The following is an 18,816-nucleotide window of genomic DNA, read 5'->3' on the forward strand; positions in this document are numbered from 1 at the left end:
AATAGGGATCACGCCGTCGTGACACATGTCTGGACACTAATCATGCTCCGGACGGCGACACATGGCAGATAAGGTTGGGCGAGCTTATCCACAACCTTATCTTCTCCTATCGGATAATCCTCATCTCCGATCAATCATGGCCGTCCATTCCAGCAGCTTTCCTAGTAGCTAACGGACGCGGACGGTACGGTAAGCTGGCGGACGCGTACGACCATCGGCCAGAAACTTCACCACCATACCAAAATCTTATTTCTCTGTTCGTCTTCATATTTTCTTCGACCAAAGGCTTTTAAATTGTCTAACCATACTTTGGCTCAGCCCAAAAATTACTTCCCCATTGTCTTGATCGATTCTTGCATGATAGCCGTCCCACGGCCATTGCGCATAAATTTTAGGCCCCGGGGAGGGGTATTACAGTAGGGATTAGATGGACATAGTTTTTAGCTTTAAGGAGGAAAATTATTCGTAATATGTCAAGCTCATTTGTTTTTTTAATCAGTTTTAGTCAAGGAATTTTTTTTCTATTAGTTAAATATGCAAAACAAAACAAAAAACCTATTATTCGAAAAATTGTTAAAAATACCACTTTCAATATTATTTCTTAAAAATATCCTTCCTTTAAATTTAATAAAAAAATGTTTTTAAAATATCCAAGATCTTTTCTAATACGTGTGAACTTTATGAAAGCATACATAAATTATAATTATACATGTGTAAGAATTTAAAAAATACCTTATGAAATATTATCAATACTTATAAATATTTGGATCAAATTTTCGGAGTTATCATATAGAAAACTTTCTTAAAGCTTTTTTTTGTTTGGTCATCTAAAATTTTATCATAATTTGTTTTGGAATCAAAGATGGATTATAAACGTCCAAAAAAGGAACACTTAAACCGGCGGACAACTAGAAGTCCACAGAGTCAACTGCCGAATGAAAAGGAATTTTCCGGAAACTAAGCCCTATCGAAGGGAGACAATAAACCGAACTAGACATACAAACAAATAATATCAAAACCGAATCGAGAGAGGAAAACTCCTTAAGCTATAAGCAGAGATAACAAGTCAACAACCTTAAATATGGTAGAACCAAGGTAGCAGAGAAACTTCTTCTTCTAAAACACCTACGCATGTGATTTATCACGTCTGCCCACGGCCAATCCGTAGATAACATCTACCTCCTCCTATCATGTTGAAAGCCAATCTCTCAAGAACCAAGGACATCATAACCCGGAAAGCAAAGAGCACTCATAGAAGTTCATAGAGACTCAAACAAACTCCCAGATGCGACGACGATGACGACTGATGCGTCTCATTACGTCTAACTAGAATCCTTCAAAAGGCGATCATATCTAAACAAATCATGAAAGTGGGGACAAGGAGCAAAGCACAACTTCTCAAAGTTAACACACGCCGCAAACACCAAGGACAATAATTCACAGTAAGCTTTGAAGACTACCAACCAAACACTAAGCACGAAACTTCTACTAAGAAAGGAGATGATCCTAAAAAGGAACCACCGGCTGAAACATGGAGACAAGGACTGGGAGTAAAGGCAAAGGCTTGATCTAACAAACCATTCCAAATTTGCAGCTTAAAATGAAAATAAGCACAAGACCAGCAACAAGATCTGAGACAGGAACAAGCAAACCCCAATGGCAATTATTCTTCTAAAAAACCGTTGATCTAAGATTTGGCATCATCAACTTTACTTGTAATCAGAAACCCTCACAGAGAAGACTGCTCTAACCGCTTGCTCAACACAATCACAAATCAAACCATGAATCCTCCAACAAGGTTCCCCAAATGAAGGTTCAACAAGACTGCAAACAACACTATACACCTAACCCTAGCTAAACGAAATAGGAGAAGGACGGGAGAAACAGCTTACTCAAACAGGAGACAACAAGAACCCATGGCGACATAAACAAGAAGCATCACCTAAGAGGTCAGGACAACACCGGATCTGACAAAGGTAACAAAGGCTTCTCCTGAAACCGCCGGGGGAGGACGAACATATGCTCAAAAGACCGTCGATTAGACCTTACTGTGAAGACCATCTCATTTTCTGAGCACACTAACCACACCATCGATCCGCCAGATATACCCAAAGCAACACAAACGAAAGCAAAACAAACGAACTACAGAGCAACGGGGGCCCTCTCACAGCTACGGCGAGGAGCACCGGTCACCGGAGAGGGCAAACGAAGATTTGAAACTTTTGGGCGACAGCTAAGGCGAACTCGGGGGGGAGAAAAAGAGATTGACGAGGACAAAATCTTCTTAAAGCTTAGAATACTCTTATCATGATATATAGTTTAGATGGAGAGTAAGAGACTTTTCTAAAATAAAAACTGAAGTTATTTAACCCATGCTATAGCCTGCACGAACAAAGCTTTTAGGAATTTTGGAAATCCTTCAAAATTCCATCTTAAAGGATGTGATTTTAAGTCATATTTTTCAACTAAAAAAAAAGTCTCTTAAAATCATTCAAAGTAACTCTTTAAAAAAAAGTTGTGATATTTTAAATAACAGTAGATTTTAAGTAAGTTTTACAGATTATGGATTGAATAACAAGAAATTGTAAATCATTTTAAATGATTTTACATAAATGTCAAGTTTAATAATGTAGGATTTCATTTTTTTTTAAATCATCAATTGAATAACAAATGATTTTAAAAATACCGTAAAATCTTCTAAAATGTAAGTTTAATACCCCTCTAACATCGGACACAACCACTATTTCTTTCTTTTTGTCAACAAATGACATCTATTTATACTAGCTTTTTGTTTTTCTGGTTTTTATTACAAAAAAAATTAAATTGGGAGTGTGAAAAATGTTTTGACGTTTGAAAGCCAAAATCGAAATAAAAATTCATATCCAACCAATATAAAGGAAATCCAAAACACTTTAAAACCGTACCAAACATTTTGTTGCACATTTATTTCAGCTGTTAAACCAGAACCAGCTAAACCGATTTACTCGATTAGCTAGGCTACGTTTATTATAGGCATCAATTCACATTTAACAGTACAGGCACACACGTGTGGAAGGAGACAAGAGCGAAGAGGGTTAATGGGACCGGAATGAACAGTGATACTACGTGTAAGAGAGTCCAAGGCACGAGGCATCGTGTTCTGCGAACGGCTCATCTTCTATCATGTGGGCGCCACTCTCTTTTGCCCACTATCTCGATCTCTTCAAAATTTAGCAATTTCAAAGTCTTACCATTTTTTGTTAAATTTTTGTAGCTAGCTAGCTCGTCAGGAATCTTTAGACATTTTTGTAACTTTTGTCTTCTCACCTTAGAGCATGGGCATTGGTTAGGGACAATTTTTGGTCCCCCAAATTTAAAAGTATTATTTTGAAAGGTTCTTATTTTTAGTATGAACATTGGTGTCTATTTGTATTTGGTCCCCCAAATAAAATAATAATATTTTAAAAGTTACAAAAATTAACATTAACATTGTTATAACATAAGATTACCATCTAAACAAAGAGGAAACACAAGTGTGAGATTATTTTATAAAATACATACCAACTAAAATCCCAGCTGTGAGATGTAAAAGGCATAAATAAGAATCCATGATGGCTTGTTACCCGATCATTACTATAGAGACCTTTGCAGCACCCTTGCATAAATACAAGAAGAGTAATTCCAAAGTTAGCATCCAGTCTCTTCTAAAAAACAAATCAGATTAACAAAAAAGCAAGAATCTTACGGATTGTGTGTTACTGTGCTCCATTTGTCGGATCAACAAAAGAACCTGTAGGAACGAGACCTAAGTACAATAACAAGTTAAGGAATTCGCTAAAAAGTGTATCCATGTTATGATGGAATGGAAAAAGGTTAGAACATAGGATACAAAAGTGACCATCAATGTATAGTTCACAGCTTTGTTATAATAGACTTCAACGTTTACGGAGGTCGCATTCAGCGCCAAGGGAGAAAAACAATCTCCGTCATCATCTACTGCAGGACTTTACTATGAACTTTGATCTAAGGCCATTGATTCCTTGAGGCATTTCAAAAGCTAACTTTACTACAGTTTGGTGGTTTGAAAGGATAATCGGGAGGGAAGTGAATGGTAACGAGAAACACACCCCCTGAATACGGACTCTCTGCAGGACCCATTATTGTAGCTTGCCAATGAAACATGTCTTCAGCAACTGGACCTATAAATATCAATACAACTCAAGTTCTATTGATATTACTACATTACTCCTCTAACTCTGAGCAGTCTAATAATTAGCAACAGAGCACCTTTGTAATCTCTAGAACACTAAATATATGGCAGATTTGTGACCGCACATAATGGTTAATCACATAATGATCCAACAACAACAAGAAGAACTAATCAAGATAAAACTAGCTCTCTCTCTCTCTCTCTATGCGTTCCAATCAAACTAATCAAGATAGAACCAATCAATCAATCAATCAATCATCAACGATTTTAGTTACCTCATCTAATTAAGAAGAAGCGATTGCTCTTCAGTGAGACGTAGCTGGCTGTTCCTGGTGGTGATGAGATGATTTGGAAGGAACCGAAGCTTTGGGAACATCTGGTTGATATACTCTAAAGCTTACGAGTTTGAAGGAGAGAGAAAGATTGCAACACCAAACGGTGGGCGATGACTGCCGGCGACTGGGTTCAGATCGTGTGTGGCCACCGGACCCAAGACGAAGACGGAGACGGAGTCGAGATAGAAGAGAGAATTGGAGAACTTTCTCTCGACGACCAGCTTCCACGTGTCCAAGTACACGGACAAAAAACGTCCCCAAATAAGAACCGTTTTTTCGTAATTGGGCTTTTATGATTTAAATTTAAATCCAAATAAATCAGGGGACGGACCGAAACTACGGCGTTGCCCATGGTCTTAAAGTCTGTCTACAAGAGTTTTTGTACTTTTATCTACTAGACTTGTATTAGGAAATTGTTTCACAAAAAAAATAGCGAGTGACTCTAAATTTTGAATTTTTTTTTTTTTTGATATTTTCTTTCTAATTTCTACGGTTGGAGATTCATCTAGTAGTATAAAGAATTTTACAAAACATGGTAGGGTCGGCGTGCAATGTTACCTCTATTATTGTTTTTACTTATTTTTGTTTTCTATTTTACTTCAAAGGATCTATAAGAATTTTTATGACTATCACAACTACACACTAAATAAAAAATACTACACAGCTAACCACTAGTAAATAAAGAATTCAACTTTACGTAAAAACAAAAACAAAATGATTCAGATTCATAAACACCCCATCAATTCTACTCATGATTAGCTGTAAACTCTAAGCATATATGTACAAAGTTTACAAACTGCAATAACATGTGAAAGATGGGATCATAGTGGAGAAGGTGATGCAAATTATATGACATGTCACATGTGAAATGAATATTGAAATACTCAAATACACTAGATAAAAAAATCTGTCACTAAAAAACATTACGTAAGAACCTAATAATTATTCACTTATTATTAATAATTCCTTTTGGATAATAAGACCCAGTCTTCTTTACCTTGTTTACCACCACCACTTTAGTTAGTCCTCCCCTCACTCTCCCACAACACCACTCTCTCACAACCCTAAATCTCTCTGTGGCTCCTTCTTAAGCTCTCATCTCTCTCTCTCCAACTCACTTCTCACCAGAAGCTGAGTATGGATCTTCTCGCACCTCTCGTCTTCCTCATCCTCCTCTCACCCATTTCTCTCTCAGGTAACAACGTTACATTACATTTATCAAGAAAACATAACATTACATTACAAAACCACATTCTCATTACTCTGTTCTCATGTTCTGTTTTTTTTTTTTTTTTTTTTTTCTTACAGATGCTGGTTCCATCGGCGTAAACTACGGCCGTATCTCCGATGAACTACCCTCCGCATTCAAAGTAGTCCAGCTCCTTAAATCTCAAGGAATCAACAGAGTCAAGATCTTTGATGCAGACCCATCAGTTCTCAAAGCTTTATCCGGATCTGGTATTAAAGTCACAGTAGATGTCCCAAACGAGATACTCTTCTCCGCCGCAAAGAGAGCTTCCTTCGCCGCTTCGTGGGTCAAACGCAATGTAGCTGCTTACCATCCTTCAACACAGATAGAATCAATCGCTGTTGGTAACGAAGTCTTCGTTGATCCACACAACACCACAAACTACCTTATCCCTGCAATGAGAAACATCCACAAAGCTTTAGTCAGTTTCAACCTCCACTCCGACATCAAAATCTCCTCACCTCTTGCCTTAAGCGCTCTTCAAAACTCTTACCCTTCTTCCTCCGGATCTTTCCGACCAGAACTCGTTGACACTGTCATCAAACCAATGCTTGAATTCTTACGCGAGACTGGTTCAAGACTCATGATCAATGTCTACCCTTTCTTTGCTTACGAAGGAAACTCTGACGTCATTCCTTTAGACTACGCTTTACTCAGAGAAAATCCAGGAATGGTTGATTCAGGCAACGGTTTGAGATACTTTAATCTCTTTGACGCTCAGATCGACGCGGTCTTTGCAGCTATGTCGGCTTTAAAGTACGACGACATCGAGATCATTGTGACGGAAACTGGCTGGCCGTCGAAAGGAGACGAGAACGAAGTCGGAGCCACCATAGCAAACGCAGCGTCTTACAACGGAAACTTAATACGGCGGATCTTGACACGTGGTGGTACACCGTTACGTCCTAAAGCAGATCTAACGGTGTATCTCTTTGCTCTGTTCAACGAGAACAAGAAGCTAGGTCCCACCTCTGAGAGAAACTATGGTCTCTTCTTCCCTGATGAGAAGAAAGTTTACGACATCCCTTTCACTACTGAAGGGCTTAAACATTACCGTGACGGTGGTCATACTCCGGTTACCGGAGATCACCAGGTCACGACGCCTCCTATGAGTGGTGGAGGAGGTGTCTCGAAGAGTTTGAATGGTCAGTCTTGGTGTGTAGCCAATGGTGACGCTGGTGAAGAGAGGTTACAAGGAGGTTTAGATTATGCTTGTGGTGAAGGTGGTGCTGATTGCCGTCCGATTCAACCTGGTGCTAACTGTTACAGTCCTGATACACTTGAGGCTCACGCTTCCTTTGCGTTTAATAGTTATTATCAGAAGAAAGGACGCGCCGGTGGAAGTTGCTACTTCGGCGGCGCCGCTTACGTCGTTAGCCAACCACCAAGTGAGTGTAACTCATTCTCTTTTTTTCTTGCTAATTAGTGTGGCGCATGTTAAGAGTAGATTTCTGGGGCTTTCATGCTAACCTACGCCGATTAGGTTAGCGTAGTTTTAGGGTAGTGTAGATGAGGGTTTAATTATATGATGTGTGGACGACAGAGGTCAAATGTTCCCACGTGAACATATATAGTAGACCACTAGTGTTTTAACTTGTCGTGGCTTTACGTCATCTTGGTGTTAAAAGAGAATCCTATGATATTTATTTTTACATATTTTAAGTTTGAATCTTAAAGAAGCTGATTGGTTTTGATTTAATGTGAATATGCAGAGTATGGAAGATGCGAGTTTCCGACAGGATACTAAGGAAGACGATTTAGAGATTAAATTATATATATTCGTATTTTGATGTGTTTTTGTTTGACCGGAAGTTTTTATTTAATTTTTGTAACTTCTGACTTTTTAAATGTTGTGTTGTTAATATCACCTGAGACGATGTTCTTGATATTAAATATTTAGGTAATGGAATTATTAATGTTGGGTAAGCTACAGAAGTCGAGAAATGTGTGTGGCAGTTTTTGTCGTAATTACTATAATTAGTTGAGGTAGGGAAAATAAAGTATCTACTTGTGTTGACCAATAACAAAAAGTATATCTGGTTGGGCCATACAAAAAGTACCATATAAAAGACTTATAGCTCAGTCTTGTTTATTGGTGTTGGGCCATACAAATTGTATCATACAATTGTTGAACTTGAAACCCAGGTTATTTGGTTGAATGTCAAAAAATAAATAAAAAAGTTATTGGTTGATGTTTTGATGGAGAATTTTTTTTGTAACCACACAATAATTAAAAAAATATATCTGGATTGGTTGCCCAAGCAGAAAAACAAGAATTTACAAAATTAATTTTTGAATCTAGCGATTAGGAAGAGCAAAATGGATCTTGTTGCCGCTTTGGATTCACAAAGACAACGCTAATGACAACAAAAATATATTCTATCTAACATTCTTCACGAGAAAACTACGACAAGCAATCTCGTTTAATAGAAAGAAGAAAAAACTCGTTTGCTAATATCATTGTAGAGACTTTACAAGAGATGGTGGACTACTACCTACAAGCTGTAGATAAGAAAAAAAAAGAGAATCTTAATAAACATAAGAAAAAAATCGTATGTTTAAAATTAAAAATGGCTAAGGTAAAATTTGTAGCTTGTTCAAAAAATATGTTTTTGAAGATTTTGTAGAAAAAGATGTTGTTGCATACTTAATCGATCATTCTCCAGTTGGACATCGCTCTACTTCTCTAGCATTGTTTAGATTGTTTGGTGTTCCCAGTGTCGTGCTTAAGGTGTTGTGGAAAGGCCATTTGCCCCTAAGCCACCAATTTTTTAAAATTTATTAAGCCACATTTTTTTCTATCTACGCTTATATATATTTAAGTTGATAACATAAATATGTTTGTAAAGTGGTGTTTTGTTTGAGAAATCCATGACATTATGTCATTATAAGAAAATTAATATTTTTTATGTATAAGGAAATTTTTGCACTTAAAATAATTACGTTTTATAGTTATAACTATAGTATAAAAATACTAATGGAAGACAACTAATAAAAAAAGATAATTCAGAATAAAAGAATTATGTTTTGGAATTGTGGCTAAATATATTTTTAGGAAAAAAAAATAGAAAAGTTTGGTTAATGTTTTTTTTTTCATCTTAAGATCATTGTTGTTTTTGAAATTAAAAAAAAAATTAATATTTTTAATAACAAAAATCACAATTTTTATCCGTCCTAAACCACAAATAGCCTAAGCAAGGCACTGGGTGTTCCACCAACTGTTTTCATTCGCACTAAAGATATGTTTGGTTGTGTGGTAAAGTTTTTGAAATGCAATGGAAGACAACTTAATATGGATAAAGACATCAACTTCTTAAAAAAGTCTCGATGGAAAACACCTTCAACCTTAGTTATCAGTTTCAGAATATTCACCCCGTTTTTTTAGTTGACAGTGAACTTTCAGCTTGAACCAAAGATATTAAATTGCTTACGACATGACAATTAATACAAGAAGCATTGCAATATGTGGTGTTGTGTAAATTAGGTTCATAAACTAATTTTTTTCTTGACAAGTTATGAACAAATGAATGTTCTTGTAGTATCATAAGTTAGTAACATTTTGTATCATATGTTTTTTTTTGTCAACCACACATTATATATTATAAAATAAAATAAAAATTTGTATTTATCTTTTTTGGTCTAAGGATATGTGGGATACAATACTTGATATTACTTGATTCCAATACGTACACTTGTTTCTAGTTTTGTCTTCACATTTGTTAAAGTATTTAATTAGGAAATTTTCGTATAAATTATAACTTCCAAAAATATTTATATAATATTACCATATATTGATTATAATGTATATTTGTTATCATTGAAATCAGAAAATATTATTTACGATATAAGCAAAATATGAACTATATATAAGTAAAATATAAGTAAAATATTAGCAAATATTAACAGTACAAAAGATAAATTATAGGTTTTACTTCGAGATATTAAAACAAAATTAATCATCTTAAATTATTTAACAAAATGGTTATGTCATCTCTTCAAATATGAAGCGTAGCATTTGAATCTAACTCTACATATTATTTTAAAAAGGTCTTGTGGACCCATTTAAAAAATAAGGTTTTGTGAGTAACCAATATTTAAAATAAAATAATATCCGTAAGTTTTCCAGAAAACCCAATTTACAATAATAGTTCTATAACCCACCTTTATATTTGCTTTTTAACTTTATTTTAGAGTAAAATCTATTGCAACTCATATCTATTTCTACCTCTATAATAGAGATCTCTATTTTTTCTTTGAGGAACTCTATTTTTTCCTCTATAATAGAGTTGAAATTTTTTATATAAAATGGTCATTGAATTTTTAACACTTTTATATTTATAATCAAAATAAATAAAATATATATTTAAATAGTTTAATAATAATTTAATGAAGTGGAGGTTTTGTATTTTATATGATGCAATATATTTCTTTTAATAAATGTGATATTTAAATAATATCATAATTTTATGAAAGTTTCACAAATACTAAAATAAATGGGTTAGTTTGCAACTTTTATAAGTAAAAGGTATTAATAGTAAAATAAAAAAGGAATCTCTATGGAATATTACTTTTTAGAGGAAAAATTAGAGGTATCCATTAGAGCAAAAGTCACCTATATTATAGAGTTCCTCTATTTTAGAGGTAAAATAGGGAAAACCATTAGAGATGGTCTAAATACATATACTCTATTTTAACCACTTTTAGTAATGTATTGGTCATATACTATTGCCACATAAATAATTACCAAGATATAATTTTCACTAACATGCATTATAAATTCTACTACATTAGGACCGTGCTAGATTTTTTATTTATTTATATTGTAATTTTTATATAAAATATAATTTATGAGATTGTTTTTAAAAGTTGTTGTGAATAAAACATTATGCAATAAAATCATATGCTAAATATGAAGACTTGAAATTTTTTCGAGATTTCTTATGATTGTTCCGCGGATTAGTCTAAATTTTTTGAAATTTATCAAATCAATCATAATAAACATTATTTCTGTTCTTTTTGATATATAGTTTGCTAGTCTAATCAAAAATCACTCTTAATCGGAGGAAAAGTGATTAATTTTTGAGATTTTGTTGCCTATATATGGTTAATTAAATATTCTGTGGAGATTTTATTTTATTTTTTGGAATATCCTTTTCAAAAAAATTTGAAATAAGATTTAACTAATGGTTACAACCTATATAACATATAACCTTTCAAAATAATTAAATAACTAGGTACTATCCCGCGGAAAACCGCGGGCTGAACTTTTTTTGATGAAAATTTGTAATAATTTATTTTGTTATTTTATTATTTATAATGGTTTGTGATTAAAAATTTGTTGTTTATATGATAATTTTTGGTATTTTAAAACATGTCAATAAAACATTTGCATGTAATGAATAAAATTATTTAAACCTTTGTGAAATCTTTTCTAGAGTTATGAAGTAAATAAAAAGTTAAAAAAAAATTTATTTGTTAGTTTTTTTTAATGGCAAATTAGTTTTGATTCTAACAGTTTTTTTTTTCTTTTCTACAATTTGTTTTATTTGATAGTTTTCCCTATTTTCGTTTTTTATTAAAAATATTTATTTAATTAATTATTTAATCTTAATTAAGTTTTTCTAATGTCAATTGAATGTAATTTTTTACACAATTTAAGATTAATTTTATATTTGTACTTCTCAATTAATATAGTAGGATTAATCTTATAAACCATATTATATAGTGTACAAAAAAAGATTGTATACTTCTGTTAGCTGTTTCAAATTGCGAAATAGTGGCGCAATTGCGTATGAACGGACAAAACCACATCTTGAATAATTGTAGTATTGCGGCGACATTAGATGTTTATCATCTTTGTTCTATGGTGAATATGAGAACAAGGATGTTTAAGCATCTACTAGCAAATTAAAAAGGTCAAATGGAAGAGATACAAGGATGTGTTCGCCCTAGCCGTCAAAAAAAAAAAAAAAAAATCGTTTGGCCGGCAATGGTGGCTTTCACAGCACCGTCGTCGGCCCTGCTCCCTTGTAATGAAGTAGTTTCTCTTCTTAGTTTCTAGTGTGTGTGTCTTTCTAGCTTTCTCAAACCTTAATCTTGTCGTCTCCTGCCTGTGGCGGTTTGGTGTTGTTCGTAGGCGGATCTATTCCCCGGTGGTTCCGTTCTCGCTTCTCCGATCTGGTCTTAGAGGTCTCAAGTTCCCGATCTGGTTTGTTTGTCTTGACAATCTGGCTCATTGGCTCTATTCTCGTTGGATTGGGAGTGGTGATGTCTTTTTGTTTTTCCGGTTGCTGTCGAGGTGGATTTGAAAAGTTTTGTTCTTGGAACCTGTTGACTATGCGGTGGTGCTGCTTTGTTTGAGGCTTGTATTTAGTCAGATTTCTGTTTCCACGACTTGGTTTTGTTGTCGGGTTCTTCCTCTGTGGTGGTGTTAAGTGACATCTAAGGTTTGTGTTTCGTTTATCCGACTGTTAAGGTGAATCTGATTTTCTCTAGGCTTTGGTTCAGCTTCGGTGTGAAGTCCTTTCGTTGGGAGAACAGAAAAGGTTATCATTCTTTCTCTGAAGAAGATGTTCTCGGGGCCTTGTTACCTCGCCCAGTAGGTGAAGATTCCTTCCTCCCCGCATCCTTACATAAGCTTTTCAATGGAGCATTTCAGCAGCTATAGCTTCGTGTTGTCAGCCCTGGCTGAAGCACGTCATCAGAGTTATTGGGTTGAGTTTCAATTGAAGATATAACGGTATAGAAGGGGATGGTTTCTTCATTTTTAGCTGGTGCTCTTCTTCTCAGTTCTACAATTTCCTTGTTAATCTTGTTTGACTGGAGCTTTATCTCTTCGCTCTCGTGAGTGTTTGGTGTTTGTCTGTTCTCTGAGCTTTCTTCATCTGCGGATGAAGAACTCATGCGTCGGTGTGTCTAATCCAAGCTTCTCTCCCGACTGACTTAGTTTTTAGAGTTGAATCTTATTAGCTTTTGCAGTTGTTTGCTTCCCTTATTCTTTTGGGTTAGTTTCCCCTGTTCTTTTGGGGCTTTAGTTTCTGTACTGATGTTTGTAAAAGTTTGAACTCAATGAACGAGAATCCTTTCAGTGAAAAAAAAAAAAAAAAAAAGAGATACAAAGTAATTAGTGAATCAAGGAAGCATCAAAATTTACAAGGAAAAAGTTTATATGTTAAGAGTGACTTTTAGAGTTTATGGTTAAATATCTTAATTGGTTTTAATGCAAATCGAGTGTAGGAGAGAGAATTTTGTGGGCATATCTCACTGTAGAGTCTATGATGCTTGTGTTTTTTACCTGACCAGCTGTGTAATTGCCTACACCAATGTTTCCCTAAAAGATATCATACTCCTTTGGATTAGTATAATACTCTAATCTTAAACCTGGTTGAAAACCATAAACATCTCTCAGCTCTCCAAAGGTCATCTTGTAATACTTCCTTTGAATTTTAAACTCAAAATGCTCAAGATCCTTAGTTTTCTCCACTATCTTCTCCTCATAGTAAGTCAATCAAACGACGGGTCTGTTTTTTTTTTTTAATCAGTAAATATAATAGTGATAATAATAATAATAATAATAATAATAATAATAATAATAATAATAATAATAATAATAATAATAATAATAATAATAATCTAAGCGAGTGATCTCATATCTACTAGCCCCCTAACCACAAACAACCAACAGCGGAAATAACCAATATCAATAATAATTCATAACAATTAAATCAATAATCCAAACAATATGAATCACATAACCAACAATCCTAAACAACATTCTAGGACTCAACTCTAGCAACCTAACAAAAGCCAAACAACAACCAATCGAGTCACTAGAACATCCTCCTCTTCATTGCATGGATTTCACGATCACACTTTGCCTTTACCTGCACCACAAACACAAATTGAGATGCATGAGTATTTAATAAACACTTAGTAAGGCTATCCTCCCATCCATTGGTCTATACACACAAGCAATAGACACATCTCTAACCATCAACCAACAATCAATAACCAAACAATAACAAACCAGGACTCTGCATCGACCGACGCTAACTCATGCAACGACCGACACCAACTGAGGTTGCATCGACCGACACAAAGTAAACTTGCATCGACCGACACACAAACTGCATCGACCGACGCTTGCTCGACATTGCACGAAATTCCTAATTGCATCGACCGACGCCTCCACATGGCATCGACCGATGCTCCTAGGTCAATCCGCGTCGTCCTCACATTGCATCTACCAACGCACAAAGTGCATCAACCGACGCACATGTCGAGCACCGTTTTTCCCCGAAGCTTCTTGCCGGATCTCCGTCCCTAAACCACCAAAACACACAAACCAAAGCCACAAAAAGCTTCCCAGAGCCTCTAGCAACCCAACAATGTACTTACAAGCCACTAAACACATAAAACAAGCAGATCAGAGAAATCTCCAGCTTAGATAAGCCATGGTCATGCATTTACCTTTGCCAAGAAGATTCTGAACCTCAAACAGGAAGATCTACGCTCCTAGGAAGCTCCTACAAGGATCCCAGCTACAGATCTCCCATGAACGGCTAAGGATCTCCCAAAAACTCACCCAAAAGCTTAAGAACTGTGAACAACTTCTCTTCTCTCTTCTTTTCTCTAAAAAGCGGCCAAAAACTCGCCTAAACACGAAAAAACTCCCTTTTAAACACGACTTTAGGGTTTCCTAGCCCAAAAATGCAGAGTTTAGCTTAAGTCAAACCGCACAAAACTGACCTTTCATCGACCGACGCATATAGTGCATCGATCAATGCACCCCATAAACCGGGATTCCGGCTCGCTGATGTTATAATTCTCCTCCACCAACATAGATTCGTCCTCGAATCTCAAACAATCATCAGCCAAGGATTCCTGTGCAACTGTCTCCACGGCCTGCACTCCTCCGACCGATCTACGAAAGTCACCTTTAGGCGATAAACTCACGTTCCAACCATTATTTGCTCTTGACTTTTGGACTATCCTTTACTCATAGGTCTGGACCTTGAGTTTATATTGGTTCCTCATCAGGCCGAAACCTACATGCCATAATATTGGCTCCTCATCGGGCCTAAGCCCGCATGCCATAATATATAAAGGAAGTTCAATATTAGTCTCTCGGTTGCCACCCTACAACGCGCCCCCAGATCGTCATCCGAAGTCGATATACCAACCATACTCTCAAACCACCAAGTCTCAGAATATGACAGTACTAGGAGAACTAGAGTCCCCCAAGAGTCGCGAGCAAACAATTCTGAACACGTATGAGCCCTATCCCTATCGAGGTTTCCTTCCTGTGGCTCGCGTAAAACAACACAATGTCCTACCAACCACATATTCCCTCACTGGAATACCTCATGACCACACAAGGATGCCACAAGGGCCGCCACAAAGGCCAATAAATGTCCTAAACAGGACCGCCACAAAGGCCAAACAAATGTCCTAAACAAGACCGCCACAAAGGCCAAACAAATTTCCTAAGCAAGACCGCCACCAAGGCCAAACAATATCGTAAACAGAACCGTCACAAAGACCACTTGTCCCGAAGGACCGTCACAAAGACCACTTTTCCCGAAGGACCGTCACAAAGATCATACATCCCGAAGGACCGTCACGAAGACCACTTGTCCCGAAGGACTGTCAAGAAGACCATATATCCCGAAGGACCGCCTAATTAGGCAACATTGGCTAAACAGCCCGCCACAAAAGCCACACAATTGGCTAAACAGCCCGCCACAAAGGCCACACAATTGGCTAAACAGCCTGCCACAAAAGCCACACAAAGGCTAAACAATCCGCCACAAAAGCCACACAATGTCTCGAAAGACTGCCACACACGGGCACACAATGACTCAACAGTCTGCCACGAAGGCCACTCAAGCCCCTCCAAGGCTCACAACCACCAAAAATGGACAAATTCTAACTCCCATAAAACTTTCCACTTAGAAACTTTATTCTTTTAACAACTTCTAATTCATGTAACTTTCCTTCTTGGACCACTACCTCGCGGAATTTTTTATCCCGAACACCACCTCATCTCGTTACTTAGTCGCACAACCAACCACCCCTAAGCGACCAAGTAACAAGAGAGATGGGCTGAAATACTCCATTCCCGCTCCAGCCATGGACTACAACTGGGACCAGGCTAGACAAGTTCAAGTCGCGACCTGCTTCTCATACCACTTCTTGAACCTTGCCTTTATCCTCGCCTCTGGCTCCCAAGTCTTCTCCTCAACACCATCATTGTCCCATAGGATTCTCATCAATGGAATCTTCTTCTTCTGAAGTCCCTTGATCCTCCTCTCAAGAACCCTCACTGGTCTCGTCTCCAAAGTCATGTTAGGCTGAAGATTCTCAGGAATCTTAGCCAACAATTGATCATCCTCACAGAGACACTTCCGCAACATAGACACATGGAAAACCTTGTGGAACGCAAGCATAACCTTAGGCAACTCTAGCCTATATGCTACCGGTCCTACCCGCTCAATCACTCTAAACGGACCCATATACTTCGGACTCAACTTAGTCTCTGTCAATGGCCTGTTCGGACCCTGTAAGATGGTCATCTTGAGGTACACTCTATCTCCCCCCTGAAACTCAAGATCTCTCGTCCTCTTATCGGCATAACTCGTTTGACGATCCTGAGCTTCCTTCATATTCAACTTGAGAACCCGAATATTTTATGAGGTCTTCTGAACAAAACTCGACCCGTACATGCTCCTCTCCCCCACCTGAGTACAACATAGCAGTGTACGACATCGCCTCCCATACAACGCCTCATAAGGGGCCATCCTAATACTCGCCTGATAACTGTTATTGTAACCAAACTCTACCAAGCTCAAGTGATCTGCCCAATGGCCACCCCAATCCAACACACACATCGTCAGCAAATCCTCCAACGTCTGGATCGTCCTCTCTGACTGCGCATCTGTATGGGGATGGTAAGTTGTACTCATATGCACTTTAGTGCCTATCTATGCCTGAAACACTCTTCAGAACACCGAAGGAAACTTGAAATCCCTATCAGACACAATGCTCGCTGGCACCCCATGCAACCTGACTATCTCCTTCACATATTTCTTAGCCAAGACATCTGCTCCATCAGTCTTCTTAATGGCCAGAAAATGTGTCGACTTAGTCAACCGGTCCACAATGACCCAAATAGCATCAAAAGTCCGAGACATTAGCAAACCCACCATGAAGTCCATAGTAATTATATCCCACTTCCACTCTGGAATGGGAAGACTCTTCAGTAACCTACCTGGGACCTGATGCTCAGCCTTCACTAGCTGACACACATCGCACCTCGCGACCCAACTAGCTACACTTTTCTTCATCCCGACCCTATGATAGTACCTCTTGAGATCACGGTACATTTTAGTCGCTCCTGGATGAATAGAAAACATGCTCGCATGAGCCTCTATCAGGATCTCCTGCCTCTACTCCTCATCCTTAGGCACACAAATCCGCCCTTGCACCAAAATAGTACCATTAGCCGAGAAATGATACTCTGAATCCACATCCATAGAGGCATTCACCAGCCCCAAGTCTTTCTCCTGAGCCAATTGCACTCTGCTTAAAAGATCTGCTCTATCGGTCGCTACTAAACCCAACGGCTCATGCGAAACAGCACACAAACTCAACGCACTGATCTCTCCTACCAGAGACTCCATATCCTGCTCCTGAACCGAAGCCGTCCGCTTCCGACTCAGGGCATCTGCAACCAAGTTAGCCTCACCAGGGTGGTAGGTTATCTCCAAATCATAATCCGCCACCAGCTCCATCCACCGCCTTTTCCTCAAATTCAGCTTAGGCTCAGTGATCTGTAAACACCTGTACCTTTGCACCATTAAGATAAGATCTCCAAATCTTCAGGGCAAAAAGTACATCAGCCATCTCCAAGTCATGAGTAGGATAGTTGTCCTCGTGCTTCCGCAACTGCCGCGAAGCGTAGGCAATCCCCTTCCCATGGTGCATCAACACCCACCCCAAACCAACTCTGGATGCATCAGTGTAACCCACATAGGGTTCTCCCTGCTCTCGCAATGCCAACACTGGCTTAATAGTCAACATCTCTTTTAGGCTTGCAAAGCCCTGCATAAACCTCCTGTAATAACCTGCCAATCCAAGGAAACTCCTAAACTTTGTGGTATTCTGCGGTCTAGACCAATCCCTGATGGCCTGAATCTTCTCCGGATCTACAGAAACCCCCTCTGCAGAAACAATGTGACCCAGAAAACCCATCTCACGCAGGCAGAAACTACACTTGCTCAACTTAACAAACAACTTCTGCTCCCGCACCTTCTCCAGAACTGCCCTCAAATGCACTGCATGCTCCTCAGGACTCTTAGAATAAACCAGGATGTCGTCGATGAAAATGATGACAAACACGTCCAGAAACTCCTGAAACACGCTGTTCATCAATCTCATAAAAGCTGCTGGCGCGTTAGTCAACCCAAACGGCATCACCACAAACTCATAATGCCCATACCTCGTCCTGAATGCAGTCTTCCTCACATCCGCCTTATCTATCGGATTCTGATGATAATCCAACGTTAGATCTATCTTGGAGAACCAAGTAGCACCTCTCAACTGAACCAACAACTCATCAATCCTGGGAAGAGGAAACTTGTTCTTCATAGTGACCCGGTTCAGACCCCTATAATTAATATACAAGCAGAAACTCCAGTCCTTCTTCTTAACGAATAACACTAGCGCTCCCCACAGTGATCTATGACGAATGAATCCCTTGTTCAATAAATCCTCCAACTGATTCTTCAGCTCTGCCATCTCTGTTGGAGTCATCCTGTAAGGAGCCTTCGATAATGGTGTCATCCCCGGTTCCAGTTCAATCGTGGAATGATCAGACCGAGATGGTGGTAACTCCTGCAACGACTGGAACACATCCTCAAACTCCTCAACAACCTAAATACCGCTAACCGTGGACTGCCCCAACTGACTCTGGCATCAATATAGTAACCAAATAAGCCTCTCGGCCCTTCTCGATCATCTTCCCAGCCTGCACGGCCGAGATC

At 37.9% G+C, this 18,816-nt stretch overlaps 1 protein-coding gene and 2 long non-coding RNA genes across 4 annotated transcripts; 1 reads left to right on the plus strand and 2 right to left on the minus strand.

The window, feature by feature from the left end:
- Positions 1 to 833: 833 nt before the first annotated feature.
- On the minus strand, positions 834 to 2,432 carry LOC147920640 (uncharacterized). The gene is made up of 2 exons (XR_015591705.1): positions 1,893 to 2,432; positions 834 to 1,185 (listed from the first exon to the last, which is right to left on the minus strand). It is a non-coding gene; the product is annotated as an uncharacterized LOC147920640 (long non-coding RNA).
- Positions 2,433 to 3,438: 1,006 nt separating this feature from the next.
- LOC104766563 (uncharacterized) lies at positions 3,439 to 4,782 on the minus strand. The gene is made up of 4 exons (XR_764065.3): positions 4,465 to 4,782; positions 3,869 to 4,178; positions 3,725 to 3,784; positions 3,439 to 3,634 (listed from the first exon to the last, which is right to left on the minus strand). It is a non-coding gene; the product is annotated as an uncharacterized LOC104766563 (long non-coding RNA).
- Positions 4,783 to 5,330: 548 nt separating this feature from the next.
- Positions 5,331 to 7,699, plus strand: LOC104766564 (glucan endo-1,3-beta-glucosidase 12-like). Of its 2 annotated transcripts, XM_010490476.3 has the most exons (3): positions 5,331 to 5,719; positions 5,833 to 7,161; positions 7,486 to 7,699. In XM_010490476.3, exons 1-3 carry the CDS (start codon positions 5,662 to 5,664, stop codon positions 7,518 to 7,520), a joined length of 1,422 nt encoding a protein of 473 aa, XP_010488778.1. In that variant the 5' UTR covers positions 5,331 to 5,661; the 3' UTR covers positions 7,521 to 7,699. The 2 variants fall into 2 exon arrangements, with proteins under 2 accessions (XP_010488778.1, XP_087358342.1); XM_087502216.1 differs by lacking the exon at positions 7,486 to 7,699 and having other exon boundaries at positions 5,515 to 5,719; positions 5,833 to 7,452.
- The last annotated feature ends 11,117 nt before the right edge of the window (positions 7,700 to 18,816 follow it).

The sequence above is a fragment of the Camelina sativa genome, chromosome 19 (genome assembly GCF_030686135.1).
Source record: "Camelina sativa cultivar CO46 ecotype springtype chromosome 19, ASM3068613v1".
NCBI classification, from domain to species: domain Eukaryota; kingdom Viridiplantae; phylum Streptophyta; class Magnoliopsida; order Brassicales; family Brassicaceae; genus Camelina; species Camelina sativa.

Excerpts from the sequence above, each read along its gene's own strand:
- LOC104766564 (XM_087502216.1), top strand. The coding sequence starts at position 5,662 with ATGGATCTTCTCGCACCTCTCGTCTTCCTCATCCTCCTCTCACCCATT. Across the intron at positions 5,720-5,832 it reads CTCACCCATTTCTCTCTCAG|ATGCTGGTTCCATCGGCGTA; the intron begins GTAACAACGTTA and ends TTTTTCTTACAG.